Consider the following 22,427-nt stretch of genomic DNA (forward strand, 5'->3'; position numbering starts at 1 on the left):
TTTGTTAAACATATTCTGGTGGACCTTGCTTTCCTAAAAAAAGGTTCAATTGGTTTTGCAGAGGTTTTTGTTCAATCATACAAAAAGAGTCAATGATTGATATATAAGTTGAAAAGTAAATTCCCTCAAAAAGGGTGATTCAATTGAAATTACCTGAAGAGAAAGACGGCTGCATAAACCAAAGAAGGCTATTCTCGTTACTTTGAAAGCAAACAGTTTGTGACAGGTCTGCAATAAATTTATCTCTTCTGTACGCGGCAACAAATTTACTCAGACTAAGTTGGCTCATGCCTAGCGTAAGTTGATTTCGAGAGGGTGAATTGACATTGGAGCATGAAGATCGAGAAGTAGTCACTATAGTAGCAAATTGTTCGTTGTTGAAAACGTAGTTTCTTTCTCCAGAGTTTTGTAGAGGAATCTCATTGTCGTTAATTTCGAAGTGCAAACCGAGGGGAATTGAAGCATAAACTGGTTTTTCCATGAAGAGAGAGGAGGAGAAAGTAATTGCTACAATGTAATTGGTCTGGAAGATGAATGAATAACAGGCGAAGCAATTGTTTCATTGGAGCTCTTTAGATTGAGTTCAAATAGCTAGGTCCAAATTTTTAAATGGAAAGTTATCTTGAGGAAATATAAGGAATTCAGCATGACAACGCAATGACTTGCTATAGCTTTTCTCTACAAGGAAATTTATTTAGTCTCCACAGGTATGGGAAGAAATGTTTTGAAATGAGAAATATTTTTTAAGATCTAGGGTGTCACAGCCTAAAAATTTGTTAGTTGTGTGCATTCCAGAAAAATCCTATCTGGTTACTCATTAAAATTAGGAAGATTTATTTTTGTCCAAGTCCAATGTTATGGAATTCATGAACTTGCCGAGGTTAAACTTTTCAAGTGTACTAAAGTTTGGAACCGTTACAGTCTACAGATTCCATGTGTGCAGAAGTGTAATTGGAAGGTTGAAATAAAAGATTGTCATCAGTTGAATATGATAATGAAATTCTAGAGTTTCACTACTTATCTCAACTACTTCAATGTCAAAAGTTCCAAAGAAAATGATATTAATTAGATAAACATGCTGTTAACATAAAGAACATGAACTAAATTAAAATAAACTCACAACTTACTGAAAATTAAATTGATGGAATCGAACACTTTGAAAGGAAATACAGCTTAATGTGAAGGCTTATACTAGAACTTAAACTAAGGACTAAAGTGGAGCTACTCCTAGGATAATTTGGCTTGAAATTTCGTTTTTTTTTTTCTGATTCCACCTGAGTCCTGCAATCTTAGGGATTGGACCTGATGATCCTTGCAATTGGCATTGGTTCTCCTTGATTACGTCATTAGTAAAATTGTTACCCCAAACCACCTCAATCCTTTAAATCGCCGTTGTGAGGCCTAATTCATGCTTACTTCTATGTTGAGATTTTCCATGCTCACTTCCAGCTAATCTTCTAGATTGCATGTTTTCCTTCCAATGCTAAATTTGAATTCGAATCTGGATGTATACTCTGTGGTTAGACCGAAGGCAGCTCATCGTCATGGTCTTGGAATCATGTTGCTTCTGGATTGTCTTTAAGGGTTGTGGTCGGGGTGGTCGAAGTAGTCACTTCTGGGTTCAAAGAAATCGCCCTAATCCTTGTGGCTGGAATTTATTTTGCCTGAATCAGCATTCGGCCTGCGCTAGAATCAGCCTTAAATCATCTCTTGGTTAGGCCACATAATGTTGACGGATATATTTAGTTCCATTATCCCAGTTCTCATCCGAGACTCATTTTGGATGCTAGATCCCAAGATATGGGTATTAAGAAGCTGAAAAGTGAAATGGGAGAGGTTCCTACTTTAGTGGTTTTGGGGTTTGCTTCACGGCTCCAGTTAGTGTTGGGACATATATAAGGCTATTAAGAAGCTGAAAACTGAAATGGGTTCAGTTATAGCAGTTTCTTTGATAATGCAAGCTCAAGGCACATGCCATCCTCTGTGATACTTGTTGAAAGCCTCTCTCATGAATTCTGAACGGCGTAACATCCTTCAGCCAGTGCCGAAAGAGCTATTATGCAGGATTTGGTTGTGACTTGAACCAGGTTTATAGGGAACTTAACAGATTGGCTACCCGATTTTGGGTAGCACTCCCTCATGCTGTGAGCAGTTGCTAATAGATGATTTGGTTCTTCTGTTTATACACCTCATTTTGCTCATTTTATAGGCCTCCTTTAGTTCTGGTCTAGTTTTTCCTTGTTTAGGATATGTACCATAACAAAAACAAAAAATTACCAATTATTAATGAGTGAATAATACACGATTAGTAGGGGGAAAAAATAATGTAGGTCTTGATTGTGGAGATAAACCTAATGATTATTTGGAAAGCCATAGTGAAACTCACCTCATAATTTTACTATAGTTCCCTTGGAAAACATTTTCGCTTTTGATTTTCATTTAAGTGTTAATTTAATGTGTTCAACAATAGGATCATTAAGATAGTTCTGCAGTCTACTTCATGTTTGGGAGGACATGAAAACTACAAATTATAACAGTTGTGAGCAACCTAACACAAGTAGCTGCTTCAATAAAGACAGGAGGTAAAAAAAAAATTATTAAAAAAAAAAGAAGTTTGCACAAATTAATTGAGATATTAATTCCTGTAAAACAATTACAAGTAAACATTATATAAACCACAATAATAATTTTTTCCATCCCTTTTGGCAGTTCTACTATCAATTTAGAAGCTAAAATTAGCACAACTTTTATAGATATGGCAATCTCTGGTTCACTTGGCATACCTTGCCTTATAACCCATGCAAAGTAAGAGCCTTGGCCTGAAATGCACAAATGTCATCTTGGTGAGTTGATCAGATACCCTTTTCTCCCCACTGCAGTGGGCTGATCCCCCAGACTTAGAGATTAATCTCCTTAGAAATGTTGGCTTTCTGCTCAATATTGCTGAACCTTGATCTCTTTGCTTCTTCTTGTCATCATCTACTTTCCCGAAAGAAGCACTCAGTGAAAGCCCTTTGATTTTCTGCCCCTTGGTTTCCTTTGTACAAGGAGCACTTATGTACCTTTGATCTCCACTTCCTTGAACAATCTTATTCTTAGGTGTCTCTTCTACTGTGCAGACAGGTATTGCCATATTGGGGTCACTAAATCTCTCATTATGACCCTTTTGGATAAGTCTAACTTGTCTTGCATACTCTAGTCCTTTGGGAAGAGCCAGCCTTTTTCGACTTTGCCCGACTTGTTTCCTTGGTTCCAGCTGACCTGCAGAGTTTGCAGAAGGTGAGTGAATTGGTGTTACCAGGCCAGTTTGCTTGTTCTGTTGGTCATTCAAGCCCACCATGTTATGATCGTGTGTCTTTTCTTTCCCTCTCTTTTTCTCCTCCCTGACATGCTCCAATGCCACCATGAATGGATCAAAATCATCATTCCACAACCTCCTGTACGAAAATGGCAAATTCAGAACAAAACTGGGAGACCTTGGGGAAGATGGCATGGGGCTCTGGCTGCCACTCCTTTTATGATGAAGACGTGGTGGAAGTTTGAGTGCTGGAGGTGCAAGTGGCATCACTTTTCCATCACAAAAAAGCTCATCAGCAAATGACATGGTCATCGGAAGGGAGTCCCCGCACTGCCTTTGTTGCCTAATTTGTTCTTGCTGTTTCCGGTCCAACGAAGCCTTCTGCTGACTTTTCACGTTATCAAACACATCGAGACTGAAACTGCGACTGGTTTCGAATTCAAAGTCATCGAGATCGGAATTGGCATCTTGATAGGGTGTCATTGGTGGTGTCATGTACTCATGATCACTGTAACATGCATCATATGGAGTGTTTGATATTGTTCTTTTCCTAGGACTGGCAGGGACACTACAGAAGAACAAATTATTTCCTGGGCTGCATTGAGCAGGGCTAGTTGGGGCACTCACATAGGAGGAAAAATCATCTGGGATTTCCATGAGAGGTTGAAAATGAAAGATATATTTGAGATTTCAGAGTGAGAAACGTAAAGAGATAGGCAACAGCTGCTTCTGATCAATAGGATGGTTAGTTTTAGGAGGGTAGATTGAGTGTTGAGCTTCTCACTCCTGAATTGAAGGAGAGCCTCACTGACTCATTCATTTATATCAAGCATTATTTCCCATCTTCCAAACTAATCTTCCAAGATTCTTTTTTTTATTTTTTTTGCCAGGAATCTTCAGAGATTTTAAAAACCTAAATAATCTCCCTTTCAACACACTCAATTCACTTCTGGGGTCAAAAATGTGTCTTTCAAGGGTTGTTCTATATGTGGCTTTTTGTGAGAATTTTGTGCATAATTTTGTTGTCATGCTGATACTCTTGTCTTTTGTATTTGGTTTTCATGCCAATTGCTATTTCTCCAAGACACCCCTGATCATCATCTAATTACCTCGGTTTTTGTTTTTTCTTCACTAATATTTAGTAGTTATTATAAGATACAAAACAATCACAAAAAAGCATCAAAGCACCACAACTTCTAGACAAAGATTTCACTTATAAGTCAAGTCACGTACTAGATTGTGCTTGAAATGAATTCTTAATGGTGAAGATAAATTATAGTTATCAACTTAAAAATAATATACCTTAAACCCAAATGGAAAGCCTTTTTTTTTTTTGGTCAGAATGGAAAGCTTAATTAGACTTAGGTTATTTAAACATTCCTGCAGCTTTCTCTAAGATTATGGGTGTTATTTTCTTTTCTGTTTTGTTTTAAGATTATGGGTTATTTGAACATGATATAAAAGCTAGGATTATGGATTATTTGAGCATTCCTCAGAATGAGTATTATCTTGTTTTTAGTGTGAGTAGAGGGTCTGCTTTTTAAATTGTTCTCATCTATGGCCCAAAAATAAAATATGAAAGGTGGGGCAACCATGGCTTTCAATGTGAGACACCGAAATAGAGGGCTGAAAGAAAGGAATTGCTCTTGGCATTGGTTTCCTCACTCACATACAAATCATGGCAGATCCAGAAATTTTCTTTTTCGGGGGCAAAAAAACATTACTGCAAAGCAACTAATAATGAAGATCGGTCGACTCTTAAATGTAAACTTGCCCCATTAAATGCAAAACTTCATAAATAAAAATTGGCAGCTACTGAACCCTTAAGAGAACCGCCAGTCCAAGACAGAAAAATGAAGCTTTGAATCTTCAACTGTTTATTGAGGGTGGGCTGTCAAATGTTGATGAATAATCTTAGACAAAATATGTAACTTCTGTCAATGAATTGTTCAAAATTAAGAAAAAAAAAATTATACTTCAAAATGTGGCGTTTGCACAGATGATTTCCATGCCAGAAGGATGGAATGACCTTAATTATTTCCTAAAAAGGTTCCATTCTTTTGTGCTTCCTCCAAAAATATTATGTAGATGATCAAAAATTATAAAATGAAAACAATTTCATTGATGCGGAGCTATTGGTGTTTATAATGTCATGCTCATATGATAATTTGGTACTCTCTAATAAATAACAAATTGGTACTCTTAAAAGTACTTTTTATTATCAAGCACTCAATTCTTACGGGGTCTTCTTTCCCCTTCTTTCCAGAAACTTCTTCTTCCTCTCCTTCCAAGCAGAACCTTTGCCCTCCTATTGTCTGTATTTTTGAAATTTATGAGTTTGGTGGTTGCTTTTCTTAGATCTCTTTTATGTGGAGGTGGAGTTTATGAATATGGTGGGATCTACTATCCTCTGGTGTTGTGGGATAATGAGGGATGCTAGAGATACTGTGATTTTCTCTAAAATGTCAAGCTGAAATTTGAGTGGTAATGCTCTTTCACTTTCTGGTGTTTCCAGTCCCAAAGAAGTTTCAGAGGTGGTTTTCTATGGGAGCATATATTTTGGCTTCCAATCACAAGTTGTCACTTGGACAAGAAGAATATCACCTAGGTCCTTAATTAAGCTCATTTATTTGGCTAATTAATTGAGGCCAAAAATAGGGATATTATCTTCTCTATGGGATACTATCTTTATTTGAGAATATAATCACTAATTAAAGATAATATCACCAATTTGGGATATTATCTTATTTTGGGGATATTATCATCAATTAGGGATTTAATCCTAATCAAAATCCCTAATTGACTCAATTTCTCCATTTAAGGGAAAGAATATCTTCCGTCCAAATAGGAATTATTCTTTCAAAAACCCTAGATGACTAGAGCCCTATAAATACATAGCCACATTCAACACATGAGGTAATTCCAAAATGCTACAAAAAACCCTTAACACTCTCTCTAGTCGTCGGCCACCCCCTAGCCGCATGCCACTCCCTCCCTCTTCTCTCCCACATAGCTAAGTGCCACCACACCCGGCTCTCCCCGTGAGAGAAAACTTCATCCTTTATAGCTATTGCCGCATTTTTTCTCAAAGATGCAATTGAACAAACTTAGGCATCGGAGGGCCTTTGGCCAACACCTCTCAAGTGTGGTCTTTTACTCATATTTATTTCGCACGAACCGGGGAAGAGAGAGAAGGAAGCTCAAAGGGTGAAGGATCTACACACGAATATTCTCCCATGAGAAATTTGCACAAACATTTTGGTGCTTTCATTGAGAGTGCGAGTTATACTCAACGCGTGCTCTTGAATTAAAGGAATATGTTTCCTTCTTTTCAATAGCTCAACCGAAGTCTTCCAAACAACCATGGTTGGAAGCAAGTGCACGAGAAGCAAGACCGCCATGATGATCCAATCCGCGACAGATCCAAGCCTCCACGACATCACAGTAGCCGCCGCTTTCTGCCACCGAGGTTGGGGCCCAATACCTTAGCGGCACCATGGCTCCTGCCACAGTTCTAGCCACCATCCTCCTTCTCGACCTTGCAGCCAAGAGCGAAGTTCCAGCACCAGCCACTACGCCACATCACAGCCAGCGTCACCTTGCAGCCACGCTGCTCCAGCAGCCACCTCCCTCACGGCACTGCAGCTGGATCCACCTCATAGCTACACGGCCCTGTGCTTAGGATGAACTTGCCGTCGCAAGCCTATGTTGCCGAATCCGACGCATTCCACCACGATGACACCGCGGCGCATGGCGCACCAACCATCCCTAACCATCTAGGCCCCGCCACCACCTACGACCTGATCTTGGAACAAGTACATCCATTCCATCATTTGCCTTTGCGCTCGACATACGTTCCCGTGTACACCTCCAATGAAACCCTAGCCCGTGTGCAATTGGGCTCCACACAATTCTCTCATCTTGATCCACGAAGTCAAGCAGACCTCAGTCTTAGAGTTGACCAGTTGGCTCAAAGAGTGGACAACTAAAACAACTGGTTGGATAGCTCTTCAACCAGATTGACTTGGTCCAAGACCAAGGTCTTGAACTGCAAGGTGAAGAGAGAAGGATGGACGAATGCACCCACATGCAGTTCGAGAGGTCCCATGTAGGTCGAGCAGGAGCAAGAAGACAAGGAGAAGGACAAGAGCATGCTACTCAACACGTCGACATGTCACAAGCATCCACGAGCCTCGCTCAAAGTAGATCGAGTCTCTGATCGAGATTAAGTCTGAGAGTCAACGTGTACGAGAGGTTGGGCTCACGATCCGATGTTCACGCCCACCTCGGCCCGCCAAGAATCGTTCACACAAGGCTAGGCCCAAAGGAGATCAGCCTCACAATCATCCCCATAAAATATGAGAAGAAAGACTCCCACCTACTCGGTCCTAAGGAGCTAGCTCACGACGACAAGCTACGGAGGTTCCTTCACAAGCTTAGTCCGCCAACATGTCACCCAAGCAGGACAGTCGAGGAGATCTGCGCCCTAGAGACAACGAGGAGGTAAACTAACGGCTCCCGAATCATGGAGGACACCAATGTGAACCACAGGCCATGCCAGCAGAAGATGTCGAGAAGCTCGTGAATGACCGACTTCGAAACTTAAAGATCGGAGGAGATTTCGAAGATGCCTTGCGCAAGGAGGTGGACCAAGTGAAATCCTTATCATTCACGGCCAAAATCGAGTTCTTTCACACACTTCAAAGGGGATTCCAATCACAAGAGACATCTAAAGCACTTCAAAAGCATCATGATTCTCTATAAGGCTGAAGACGCGCTGATGTACAAGGTGTTTGCAATGACTTTACGAGGAGCAGCCCAGGATTGGTTCCATACCCTGTCATCCGAGTCAGTCAACAGCTTCAAGGAGCTAGCTTTCATCTTCACCAAGGAGTACACTTTTTATTGGAAGATCAAGAAGAACTCTGATCACCTATTCAACCTGCATAAGAAGCATGCTGAGTCCCTCCAAGACTACATTAAGAGATTCAAGGTAAAAAAGGCAAACATTGTGGGGTGTTGGCGAGCTGACTATCAATCCCAGCCAGACTCTGGTAGAGGTCTTCATGACCGTGGAATGCTATGCACTCCGGTACGACGATCAAATCGCCTCAAAGAAGTTTACTAAGCAAGTTGACCCATCACCCAAGGACACAGGTTAGAGAGATGATAAGCCCACACCTGTTCAACTTGCAGAAGAAGCATGATGAGTCCCTCCGAGACTACATTAAGAGATTCAAGGCAGAAAAGGAAAACATTGTGGGGTGTTGAATTTGGCAAAGGTCTTCATGATCGCGGAACGTTATGCGCTCCAGGATGACGATCGAATCACCTCAAAGAAGTTTACTAAGCAAGCTGACCCATCACCCAAGGACACAAGTTAGAGAGATGATAAGCCCAGCAATAAGAACTATGAAGAAGAGTGCAAGACACCATCCCAAGGTGGCTCATCAGCAGACAAAGGGTATACGAAGTTCACTATCCCAATACATCAAATCTTGGCCCAAGTGAATGATAAGCTTTGGCTGAGAAGACCATCACCTTTGAAAGGAGATCCCGACAAAAGAAATACCAACAAGTACTGCACCTTCCATGGAATGCATGGGCATGACACAGCCATCTGCTGATCTTGGAAGATGCACCTAGAAGAGCTTGTAAGAGAAGGCCACTGCACAGAGTTCGTGGCAAAGAAGGCCATCTAGTAGATCGAAGATCGACCTACGAATTCGCCAATTACGAGTTGGGCGCTTTAACCATTCAGCCATTGATGCTTAGTGGGGATCCTCGTACATGGTGAATAACCAAATTTCGACGCTACCAAGGAGCCCCCACAGAAAGTCATAAGGATTAACACAATCCTAGCTAACTAGCAAGGAAAAGAAGAGGAAGATTAAACAAGCCATTGTCACCTCCCAAGTCTTAACCAGCTGCCCAGCAATTGAAGACGATCCCGTGATCGGCTTCCAGAAGAAAGATTTGAGCAGACTTGATATGCCGCACAATGACGCCCTCGTCGTAAGCATCCAATTCGCACAAGCCATGATCGACTGAGTTCATGTAGACGAGTGTAGCGCAGCTAACATCCTACAACTTTCAGTGCTCCAGAAGATGGGAATAGAAGCAAAGATCAACAGGTCAGCCAAGTCACTGACTGGCTTCAACGGAGCAACCACGATCACTGTGGGATTAGTAGAGCTCGATGTCTACTCCCCACCAGTAATCAGCGCTCAGACATTCATGATCATCGACGAAGTCTCCCCCTACAATGGCATCCTAGGGAGAGCATGGATTGGAAAGATCAACGTCATCACCTCTGTCACGCACCAAAAAATCCATTACTGAATCCCTGGGAGCGGTGTCACCCAGATCAATAGCGATCAAGCGATGGGGAGAAAGTGCTCAGCTCAAAGTTGAAGAAAAGCAAGCAAGTGCAGTTCGTCCCTATAAGTCGAGTAGACAAAAAGGTAAAGGGAATAGTCATTCCCCAATAGCAATTAAAGAATCAGGACCAAGACGAGGGAATCTGCCCGGAGGTTACCCCTGAAAAAGGATAGAAACCCAAAGAGGACGTCAAACTAGTACCTCTTGATCCTAATAAGTCAGAGAGAAAAGCGCGGATCGGCTCATGCCTAAACCCAGAAGAGAAGGTGGAGCTTACACCCTTCCTCAAGAACAACAAAGACGTGTTAGCATTGTCACTATCTGACATACCAGGCATTAATCCACAGATCATCTACCATCGCTTTCATGCCAACCCAATCAGCAGACCAGTAGAGCAGAAGAGAAGCAACTTCGCTCCCGAGTGAGTTGCCATCATCGAAGCCGAGATTGACAAGCTCCTACTTGCCGGTTTCATTGAAGAAGTCTTCTAATCAAAGTGACTGGCCAATGTTGTTCTAGTCGCAAAGAAAGACCAAAGCAAGTGGAGAATGTGCATGGATTGCACTGACCTTAACAAGGTGTGCCCAAAATACAACTCTTTCCTGCCAAGAATTGATCAGCTCGTAAATTCAACTTCTAACAATCAATTGTTATGCTTCATGGACGCTTACTCCAGCTTCAATCAAATCATGACGCATGAGGACGATAACCAAAGACTTCTTTTATAATTGAAAGAGGCACATACTGCTACAAAGTAATGAAGTTGAATATGAGCAAGTGCGCATTTGGAGTCTCATCCGGCCGATTTTTGGGAGACTTAGTCACCTAAAGAGGCATCGAAGCACATCTAAATCAAATCAAGGCCATCCTCAACATATACTCACCTGCCACAACGAAAGAGATACAAAGTCTAACGGGCAAAGCAGCAGCTTTCAACCGATTCCTTTTGAAATCCACCAACAAGTGTAGACCGTTCTTCAAAGCCTTGAAGAAAGGACAAAAAGATAAGTGGGATGAAAAATGCGATTTAACTTTTCAAAACTTGAAGACCGACCTCACTTCACCTCCCTTATGCACAAAGCCAGTACCAAGTGAAGATCTGTTTATGTACCTAGCGGTGTCCAACTCAGCAGTCAACTCAGCTCTCATAAGAGAAAAGCTGGGGCCATATCTGTTAGAAATGTGCCCTAAGAGCCAATACATTTGATGTAATCTCCTTAGAATACATTTCGTATATGATATATAAAGGGCAAACTTAATTTGTTATCTTTTACATCGTGTAAAGAAACAAATGTCCAGGGTATGCTAAATAAGAGATAAAGTAATCTAAGGAAGATTAGATTCATGAGACCTTTAATCTCTAATTGTAGTATCCCAAAATGTTCCTAATCATAGGTTATCAAATGGGCATTGATAAACCGTCAAGATTAGCGCATATTATGTATGCTCAATTGGGAGGATGGTTAGTCTCAAACCATTTGTGTAGTTGACACTAATACAAGTATGTGTGTGCTCATTAGTGAATGAGTACACTGAACGCGATCAACCGTAGTTCTCATATGGAGTATTTATCTACATGTCAAATGAGAACTCATAGTTGCAATAATGCAAATTAATCCTTAGACCTGAGGCATCATGGTTGTCTTGTGATGCGTTATTGATCTTTGATAGCTCTTAAAGGCAAGCCGTAAAAGATTTGTCTTAAGTGTTGTTGGGATCTCTTAATTCATCATAGGGGCATGTGAATGTACAATAAGGAATCTCTACTTTCGATAAAGAAGGAGAATGTTTCAAGATGTGATTCAGTAAATCTTTGGCCAAAGTATTTTGAGCTTGATTTAGAAAGTTGTTCTTAATCATGTTCTTTTGAATCACATGAGGTTATAAATCATATTAGGGGTTTGACATAATCAATCCGTACCCTAATAATATGATTTGAAACATTGTATAAGAGAAGGACCGTATTGCATTGCAATTCCAACTGAATAGGTTCTTCATCTATTCTGGTTAGCTTGGGTAGCCTTGATATATTGCTAGATGTCACTCTTGGCTTGTGGAAGTCCTAGGATTGATTGTGATCGATCCAAATAAAGGAAGAATTAAAAAGAGGGTTTTAATTCCAGTTGGTTAGAAAGAGTTCTAATATTTTCCCACTGCCTTGCTAATTAGAACCTAATGGATCGCACACCTTAAATGGTTAACTTTGAGTAATACAAATGAGAATGAGGAAATCAATTTGATTGATTTGATGTGGATGATTTACTACGTGTAAAAAACGTATTTGGGCCTCGGTAATAGTTAACGGGAAGCCCAAATGGTTGGGTATCAAGCCCAAGGGCTTAAGACACCTAAATATTATGGTTTAAGTGTCATAAGGCCCAAGTTTGGAAGCCCAATAGGGTTTGGCCGAAAATGCTTAAGTGAATGTGTATGGGAATTGTTTCCATAAGCTCATTAACACACAAACACAATCCAACATCAACCAAATGGGTTTGGAAGATCAAAGAGAGAAAAAAGAGAGTTTTCAAGAGTGAAACACTTTCATCTTTCAAAGTGGTTTAGATTGAAACCAATCTTGAGAATCTTGCACTAGCATCCAAGTATTCTCAAGATACTTATTCTCATCTCAAGGTTCCATTGGTGTGGAGACTTAGAGGCCATATGCTTTTGTGGCTCACATGGAGGAGAAAGATCAAAGATCAAAGAGGAGATCAACAAAGAGGAAATCATCAAGAGAAGACCAAACACAAATTGGTTCATATAATTGCTTCAAGGGTAATTAGATCTTATCATTTCTCTTGAATTTTCATTTATGAAAAACATATCAATGTTCATGGCTTAAGATACTTGGAAGAAGTTTTATTTTTGAATTTAAACAACCACCATAGACTTCCGCTGCGATTAATTTGATTAAATGCATGTTTAATATTCAAATGAACTTTGAAAAAATGTTTTGAAATTCCTACAATATCATCCAATATTCTACACATCAAAAGCTCTCCTCGTTGTAGAGACTCACTATCCAAAAATGGAGAGACTTATTTTGTCACTTATAGTTTCTGCAAGAAAGTTGAGACCCTACTACCAAGCTCACTGAATCATCATCATGAGATAATTTCCTTTGAGATCGAATTCTTCATAGTCCCAATGCTTCTTAGCGACTCATGAAGTGGGCTATTGAATTAAGTCAGTATGACCTCCTCTATAGGCCGAAGACTGCTATAAAAACCCAAGATTTAGCAGATTTCATTGCAAAATTCACTTCATCAACCGAAGAAAAGAAGATAGTTAAAAGACCAAGGAAAGTTCGAGAGCAGATGAGACCTCCTCCGCCGATCCTGAAAAGCTCAAAGACATGTGGCAATTGCATGTAGACAGACGTCAAATCACAAGGGAGTTGGAGCAGACGTTATTATAATCACCACAGACGGAACTTTGTTGGAGCAAATAATCACATTGGGCTTTCCAGCCTCAAAAAACGAAGTAGAGTATGAGGCACTGCTCGCTTAGACAGTGTGCCGAAAAGGAATTGTTGATCAAGAGGTTGGCCATTTACTCAGACTCCTAGCTGATCACAAATCAAGTGTCAGGGGAGTACATGGCAAAACACCCAAGGATGATCTAGTACCTAGACAAAATCCAAGAGCTTTTGAAGGGATTCCCTACCTTCACTATCCAACAAATTCCTCGGGTAGAAAACACACATGCAGATGCGTTAGCAAGTTTGGGATCAGTGTTGGATACCTAGTTTAGACGTTCAATTCCAATCGAGCACCTTGATCAGCCAAACATCTAAAAAGAAGAGCCATCGAACCTAATGCAAATCAATGAGGATTCCTGCTAGCAAGACTTTATCATCGACTACTTGGTAAACGAAAATTTGCCAAGGGAGAAGTCCGAAACAAGAAAAATCAAGCAGAAAGTTGCAAGATACTACATGAATGACAACAAGCTTGTTCGAAGGTCATATTACGTCCCTCATTTCACCTGCATCAAGTATCGGCAAACTCTAGAAGTGCTCTACAAAATCCATGACGGCGAGTGTGGCAACCATTTTGGGGTAAATCACTCACTCGAAAAGCTCTAAGCATGGGCTACTTCTAGCCTACCAAGAGACACGACTCCACAGAATATGTCAAAAGATGCGATCGATGCCAACGATACAAGTCGGTTCCTAGCTTGCCTGCCAAAGTGTACCATTCACAAAATGGCTCGTGGCCATTCATCCAATGGGCCATTGACTTAGTGGGATCCATGCCGCTGGCACCTGCCAAGAAAGACATGATTATCATCGCCACAGACTACTTTACAAAAGCTCTATCCTCTACTAAAGAAGCCGACATGGAGCGATTTGTTTGGAAAAATATTATATGCCAGTTCAGCTGCCCACAATCGTTGGTTACTCACAACGGGTTGCAGCTCATTGGCAAGCAGATCACCGCGTTCTTTGCAAAGTATGACATCAAGCAACACCTGTCAACTCCTAGATATCCGCAAGGCAATGGCCAAGCAGAGGCATCTAACAAGATCATGATGGATTGCCTGTAGAAAAGATTGGAAGGCACTGAAGGAAAATGGGTCGATGAATTGCCTGGAGTCCTGTGGGCTTATCGGACCACTAAAAGAAGATCAACCAGCAAAACCCCATTTTCCCTTGCCTACGGAACTGAAGCAATCATTCTACCTCATATCACTATTTCATCCATGAGCATTGAGGTGGGCAGCCTGAATCAAAATTGCGAGCAGATGAAGGTCAACCTTGACTTGCTCGAGGAAGAAAGAGGAAAAGCCATTGTTTGAGTTGTAGATTATCAGCAGCATGTCCTACTACAACAAAAGAGCCAAAGTTAGACAATTCCAACATAGAGATCTTGTGCTCAAAAAAGCCTTCATTATAGCACAAAGGTATGGATCAAAGAAGATGAAACCCAGTTTGGAAGGTCCTTACACGATCAGCCGAACTGGGGGCAGAGGAAGCTATATGCTAGACACCCTGGAAGGCAAGGAAATTCCAAGACAGTAGAATGCCCATTACCTCCGAAGGTATTACCCATGAAGGTCTCGTTCACCTCCACAGACCAATAACAAGTGGCCAAACTTTCTCCACCGCAGTTGAAGAAGAACGACATCCAATGTAATTTCATCTATTTATTTCCATTCAATAAAACGATGTAATCACACAAACATCAAATGCAAGTTCAAGTTTTCGTTCAACCAAGTGTTTGAGAGAATATCTAAAGCATCCTAAGGAGACGAAGGAAGACATCCAAAACGTCCTAAGGGAGACATAGGACAACCCTCCTAAACGCCCTAAGGGAGACGTATGCAATGTGTCAAAACTTCCTAAGGGAGACATAGACAACTGTCCAAAATGTCCTAAGGGAAACGTAGGACAACCTGCCAAAACGTCATAAGGGAGACGTATGCAATCTGCCAAAACGTCCTAAGGGAGATGTAGACAACCGTCCAAAACGTCCTAAGGGAGATGTAGGACAATCGGCCAAAACGTTCTAAGGGAGACATAGGCAATCTGCCAAAATGTCTTAAGGGAGACTTAGGAAACCGTCAAAAACGTCTTAAAAGAGACATAGGACATTTGTCGAAACGTCCTAAGGGGGACGTAGGCAATTTGCCAAAATATCCTAAGGGAGAGTAGGCAACCGTCCAAAAAGTGCTAAGGGAGACATAGGATATCTGCCAAAATGTCCTAAGGGAGACGTAGTTACCAAAGCATCCTAAGGGAGAAGAAAAAGAGCACCCTTTTCAATAAGCGGTGGGTAAACATTTAAGCATCCTAAGGGAGATGCACAAACAAGGAACGAGTAGGTCACTCAAGCAGAAATGCCACATGAACTTATACATCAGTTTCAATTTGTCACCTTAAAGACAAATTTGAGCAAAATGTCAGCTTAAGTTTTCAAAATTCATGATTTGTCACCTGACTTTAACATCATCTAATTTTCCATCCATTTTGAAGGGTATTTTAGTCTTTCCAAGCAAGAGGGTTTACATAGCTTTATATTTAAATTATATAAAAAGGAGGGTTTACACATTGGAAAGACTAAAATACCCTTCAAAATGGATGGAAAATTGGATGATGTTAAAGTCAGGTGACAAATCATGGATTATGAAAACTTAAGGTGACATTTTGTTTAAATTTTTCTTTAAGGTGACAAATTGAAATTAATGTATAAGTTCAGGTGACATTTCTACAAAAATTCCTAAAAAATATGTGGACAATTTGAAAGAATAATTCAGTTGAGGGACCAAAATGTAAATCGTGCATAAATTTAGGGATCATTTGAGTTAAAAACGCTTTGTCTTTTTAGAAAATAAAAATAAAAATCCACAATCAACGTCAAAACAACACCAGCAGGTACCCGCGGGATGCTTGATAGGATGAGATACAGTTCGGAAAATGAAATTTGAATGAACTGGTGGGAGGGAGAGAAAGGGGCTCTCTACAATTTGATGGAACCCCTCCAACTCATAACACTAACAACACAAAACCAACCCATGACCTCACTCTCACTCTCACTCTCTCTCTCTTCCAAACTCAAGCTCAAACGACCAAATCCATTCTGGTTTTCTTCTTACTCTCAGCTCAGAGCCTTTTGTACGTCTCCACTATCTCCATCAAAGCCCATTTCCGCTTCAGGAAACGGTGTTGGGGTTAGGGCCAAGGTCTCTGACGCTCAGCTCAAAGACAACTGGTTGGCTTCTCTCTCTTGCCCTTTTCCTCAAACCCGTGAAAACTTTGACGGCACCGCAGATTCGACCCGTACCAATTCGGATTCCAGTTGGGTCATTGGGGTCGACCCGGATCTTTCTGGTGCTTTGGCGCTCTTGAAAGGCGATGAGTCTGGTTTTTCTGCTCAGGTTAACAGCCTGCCCTGCAACCTCTGTTTCATTTTAATTTTTTTTGCCTCTTAATTGATAAAAACAATTTTTTAGTTTAATGGCAAAGTTTGGGTTCTGGGTTTACACTATAATTGTTTCCCTCATCTGAAAAGGTCAATACTTGAAACCTTTATAGAAGAAATGAGGTGAGCTTGAGTTCTCCAATCCTGGGTTCAATTCTGATTGTTTTTTAAAGGGAAAACAACAACTGTGATATGTCCTTCTACTCCCTTTTCACTTTGACTCTGTCAGATTATGCCTATTGTGTTACATCACTTACTAGTATGATAATATCTTTTTTCTTAAGATGTTGGAAGCATAAATTGTTAGGTTTAAACATGGCTCAGGAGCAAGCTTTCATGGAAAAAAATTATCCTGTTGTTGACCTTCCATATTGGAAATGTGTTGTTGCTGTTTTGGTTCTTCCAATAGGAGTATAGGTCAGTTTTTTGTTAGTTGATTAGGAAAGTGTTAAACCGTTTAAGACAAATTCTTTTACACACTTAATGTTTTTGAAAATCTTGTTATAATGGCTTGGATTTTTTCTTATTAATTCACTTGTGTAATCTCGTTTTCCGTTGCCAATGTTTCAGGTATATGACTCTCCACACTTGAAAGTACTGGTTGGTAAAAGAGTTCGAAGACGATTAGATGCAAAATCCATTGTTCAGTTGCTTAGGAGTTTTGATGCTCCCCTTGGTAGGTTTCTGTTGTGAATTAAATTCTCTCTCAAATTGTTTTCAATGGATGGATTTCAGCATTGGGGTTCTTTTAGTTTTCTTTTTTGGTTGAGGGTTTGAGCTTGTTTGACTGACTTGTGTCTTTTCTACTTTTGTTTTATTGGTGGACCATGGTAGCCTTAGAGGCTGGAGTTCATGTTACTGTGGTCCTAATAGTAGTACTAAATCTGTAACACATTGTGCAAACGTTCAGTGTTTGGAGTTAAATGTATGGTCTCCTGTTTCCTTCATTATGTCCCTTTATCCTCAATTCTTTTGCATACTGAATTGCACGTTCATGTTTAAGGGACAGTTGCATATATAGAGCAGTCAAACCCGTATCCACAAGATGGAAAGCAGGTTAGCGTGATATCTCTTAATCTTAAATGGATTTTTTTGTTTGTCTTCAATATGTAATCACTTCTTTTATATAGGTATTCCTTCTTATTTTTCTTGCAATGTTTTTTCATAAATTATGTCATAGTTGGTTCAATGTTATCTCCAACAAAGCAAAACCTTAGAAAAAAATCCAGTCCAAATTTCCCATTGCCCCCATAACTCATCAAAAGTTAGACTAGGAATATTACAGCAGATTGTGATAACTTTTTATTTGGTATAAGTCATGGACTACACTACTGACAAGGCTGTTCAAACTCTTAAACTTGATTACAACTAGATTTGGTCATTGATATAGGAGATTACTAGTGGGCTAGTTAATCTTTAATAATAGAGCCCGTAGTGCTTGCATATGACAAAGAAAAGAACATAATCATATTACAGACAAGAATCCCATGCTAACTACTACCCAAGTAAAGTAACAACTTTGCCTCTGCCTGAGTGGTTGTGCTAGACACTAAGCCAGATTGTGTGATGACCCAACTTGCACTTTAGCGAATGTTCAAAATGTTAGAGTTGTTTGATGTCTGAAATCAGATTACCCCTACGTTCACAAGGCAATGACCATAGATGTTTAGTGTGTTCCATTTTGGCCTGGAAAAAATATTAAAAGTCATGGATGTATTATCGATTGACATGGACATATGCGTAAATGAGTTTGCAAAGACGAGGTGCCCAATATGGCAAATCCTGAAAATGAGACACATATGTAGACATGTAAACTAACTTGAGTTATATAAGACCATACAAAAACAACATAACTAGTAGTACAAAAACTCAGAAGTTATGTGTTTTGACCTGTCTTTGGAAGGAGGAGCAAAACACTTCTAATATGAACATAATACAATTACGTTGAATACAGTCTCACAAAGGTGGCTGCCCCAAACTCTTTCTTAGATTCTTTCAAGAATATATGTTTCTTCTCAAACAGTTAGGCTCTCTCCCTAAGGGTGATGTTTGAAGTGTGAATCAGTTGTGAAGCGAGGAAGGGAATGGGGTTTTACATAGGCATCGAGGATAGGTGGACTTATAATGAAAGTTCATTCATTTCCCTAGTGTAGGCTCATCACCCGAAGGTTTATCAGAAATTCCAACAGTCTTGCACCAAGTCGACATTCATTTCACTGTCTACTTAAATAATTAGATTCGTCCTCCCCTTATATGAACCCCAACATCTTCCCTTGCCTCCTTTATTCATATTTCGATATCACAACCCATGGGTAGTACTTATCCCCTTACAAACGAAGCTCTGATACCATTGACACCATGGGTAGTACTTATACTTGAACAACCGACTTACAAGGAAAAGGTTTCACGCTTATTTCAAACTTGTAGATAGAGACGGTGTGCAGCCTCTTATTTTAGTAATGAGCACTTCCACTGCATTGTTCGTTGATCAATTCCTGATTTTTCTTGCAAGTTCTGGTTTGTTAACTGTCCTAGATGGCTGAGATCATTTCAGGAAAAGTGAATAAAAATAAAAAAGCAAAAAACTGTTCAAATTCTTTTGATTCTTGCTGAGAGTGTTTTTTCCATTTTTTTTTCCTGGATAAAGGGATGGTGGAGTGGAGGCTTTGGGTATGGACTATGGATTGGGATCTTAGTTGCCTTGGGGTTTTCTGTTGTTCCAGTATCATCTATTTCGTGGAAGAACAAATTTGAACTCACCGGAGGCATGTCTACAAAGGTTGGTTGGTCCCAATTACTCTTGCTTTCACAACCTATCTATATCAGTTTAATTGCCGAAAAATTTATTGATGCAACATTGTGAATTTGATTAATTACTTCATATTGAAGGTTCCTTATCCCACACAATTTGAAGAACGGAAATGGAAATAATTGGTTGGATATCAACCCTACACTTGAATGGTGGACCCTCTATAGTAACCATTCTATATTAAAAAAAACTAGCAGACCTCGTATCTTTGTAAAACAAAAACTAGTAAACCTGGTAGGGGCACCGGTAAAGTGGTTCCTTTGACCTTAGGCTATGTTTGGTTGGCAGGAAAAGGGGCTTGGGAATTGGAAATCCTTTGTTTTTCCATGTTTGGTAAGTCCAAGCTCAGGAATAGATTTCATTGCTCATGAGAAAATAAGGGGGAAAATTAAACCCTTCATCCACCTTGGGTTTCATTTTCTGTTCCAATAGGAAACCAAGACAAGCATTAATTAAACGAAGTTTGTTTCCAATTCTTGCACAAACCAAACATGGGAAAGGAAATAAAATGATATTTCCTAGTTACTTTCGCCAGCATTACCCATCCCTTGGGAAAATATATAGGGATTGATTTCTCATCAATTCCTTTCCGTGAACCAAACGGGACCTTAGTGTTTACTACGGGAATTTGTAAAAAACTTATTAACTGCAGTTATACATGAGTACATGCGCCTATGTTGGTTCATAAATGCCTATTTATGTATTCCCCTGCACGCATATATTACTATTTGAAATTTTCTGTATCATGTTGTAGTTTTGTCCCATATAATGTGCTTCATGAGGCTCTCATGTTAATTAAACTACTAGTAATATCTAAACTGATGCATTGATAAACACTGTTCCATTGGTCATTTCACGTAGCATCTACAAATACTATCAACTTCCTATTATAATTCATGAATGCTAAATTTTGACTTGACAGGATGATAGCCGGAGGGTTGCGTCTGCATTATTTCCATCATTGAGTTCCATGTTGAAAAGGAAAAAAGATCATGGTATTAATTTGATCGTCTTAATCACACACACACACACAACACACACACACACACACACACACACACACACATATATATTTCTTATTATTCTATGCCATTAAACAATAATAAAAAATTATCTAAATTGAGAAACTATGGATCACATATTATTTTGATGTTTCATATGCCATTTAAAATTGGACAGGTGAGTTTCATCAAGGTTAACCTTCTAATCATATGATACTTTCTTCTTTCTATCTTTTTTGTTTAAACCTTGGCCCTATGTTTCTGTTGTAAGAGAGTTTAACCTAACCTTCCAATGTTGTGGAAAATCAGAATTTGAATTTTTTATTTCTTTCAATCACAAACTCCCCTTAAATATATTGCTTAAGTAAGAAATACTTTTAAAAAGTTCAAATATCATAAAATCCTAGCTCCATTGACTTTTAGCATTCTCCTGATTTTTCTTGATATTTTAGGGAGGGCTGAGGCACTTCTCATTGCTGCGTATGGAAAAGGGCTAAAGATAAAGTCAGACCTATCATGCAACCCAGAGGTATTGGTTCCCCAGATTGGCAGATTGCCATAGCATCCTACTTTATCCCCATAGCTTGTTTTAGTTTCTTTTGGGCTTCTTTTTTGAAGTATGTGAAAGATGTGTTGTAAATCAAGGGGAGGAATGATCAGTGCAGCAGCTTGAAAGACTCACTCTTCTTTAGGCTCAGGATTTGTCTCAGATTCAGAAAATTGGCGTGACCATTTATTAGGGTTTAATGTTATTTTTTACAAAGGGTTATTACCTAAGAATGAAGGTGCTATTGTAAATACCTAGACTGTATACATGGGTCTAGGGAGTTTATAACCTTTATTTTAAAATGAGTGTAACCATTCACACTCTTCTTCTTGGGGTCCCCTCCTCGAAGGTTTGTTGCAAACTCGACATTGATGATTTCAGGATAGGTCACGATGGCTTGGTTAGAGCCAAGTTTTGTTGATCAAAAGATTGCAATGGCAGTTGAATTATCGGCTTCATCTTCATGGCTAACCAAGGTTCTGGTAAATTGGTCTAAGGTTAGGTTGGTATTAAGGGATTAGGAACATTATTGTTGAGGTAGATCCTGCATTAGTTATCACTTTGTACAGAGGCACTGTGACTTGTTTATGAATGTAGAAGTTTCTTCCATAGGAGCTGGAGTAATGACTTAATTTATGTGCGTAGAGAGAAACTTAAGCTGCTGATAGTTTGGCTAAGTTCGGCCTTCACTGTTAATTTAGTTATAATGTGCTAGCTCATCTTCCTGAGAGCCTGTTGGTTCATTTTCATGATGACTGGGAAAGTATAAATAGACCCAGATTAGTTGTGTAGTTTTCTGTTTGGCTTGCCCCCATGTAAACGAAAAAAAATTATTGAACTTTAAAATTACAATTTTCAAAACTCTGTAATGAAACTACGTGTATGGTTGAGGAGTGCCTCATACAAAACCCTTCTATTTTTCTACCCATCTTATATCATCAAACTTCAATTTAGTATTAAAAATTACATAAAAACCCCATATGTTAAATCCATGAGAGAAATCAAAACTGAGGGATCTATCTTGTTCAAGCCAAGCCAACATCCGCAAAGCCTTCTCTTTACATTCCAAGACAGAAACAAAAAGGAAAAAAAGAGAGATATGGATAAAGAAAGAAGCTTTGTAGGATTTTAGACTTATTTTTTATTCCTGAACCCACCGCATACATCTCTCAAACCTTACAAGACAAGAGAGACCAAACTCAAACCTAGAGACTTTATGGAATGACGCAGTTAGCTATCCTTTTATACAGATGATCCAACAAATATACACAATTTGAGTTGAGTGCAGTGTATTATGAAGTGAAAGTTGCACAATGGAAAATGACATTGACTTGCAAATCAGTGCTATGGAAAATGACATTAACTTGCAAATTAGTGCTCTTAGGTTCAAATCCCCATGATACATTGACAATGTGTGTGAAAAAATCTCCTTCCTAACTTCGGCCAAAAAAATCCTAAAACAACATTT

At 39.5% G+C, this 22,427-nt stretch overlaps 2 protein-coding genes across 3 annotated transcripts; one reads left to right on the forward strand and one right to left on the reverse strand.

The window, feature by feature from the left end:
* Positions 1–2,243: 2,243 nt before the first annotated feature.
* On the reverse strand, positions 2,244–4,123 carry LOC110773227 (uncharacterized). Its single transcript, XM_021977728.2, has one exon. It carries the CDS (start codon positions 3,953–3,955, stop codon positions 2,771–2,773), a length of 1,185 nt encoding a protein of 394 aa, XP_021833420.1. The 5' UTR covers positions 3,956–4,123; the 3' UTR covers positions 2,244–2,770.
* Positions 4,124–16,041: 11,918 nt separating this feature from the next.
* LOC110773225 (MutS2) lies at positions 16,042–21,290 on the forward strand. Of its 2 annotated transcripts, none has more exons than XM_021977726.2 (6): positions 16,042–16,558; positions 17,173–17,278; positions 17,606–17,658; positions 19,250–19,381; positions 20,334–20,406; positions 20,865–21,290. In XM_021977726.2, the coding sequence occupies exons 1-6, from the start codon at positions 16,109–16,111 to the stop codon at positions 20,972–20,974; spliced, it is 924 nt and encodes a 307-aa protein (XP_021833418.1). In that variant the 5' UTR covers positions 16,042–16,108; the 3' UTR covers positions 20,975–21,290. The 2 variants fall into 2 exon arrangements, with proteins under 2 accessions (XP_021833418.1, XP_021833419.1); XM_021977727.2 differs by having other exon boundaries at positions 17,612–17,658.
* Positions 21,291–22,427: the final 1,137 nt, after the last annotated feature.

Source organism: Prunus avium, chromosome 4, assembly GCF_965620075.1.
Source record: "Prunus avium chromosome 4, drPruAviu1.hap1.1, whole genome shotgun sequence".
NCBI classification, from domain to species: domain Eukaryota; kingdom Viridiplantae; phylum Streptophyta; class Magnoliopsida; order Rosales; family Rosaceae; genus Prunus; species Prunus avium.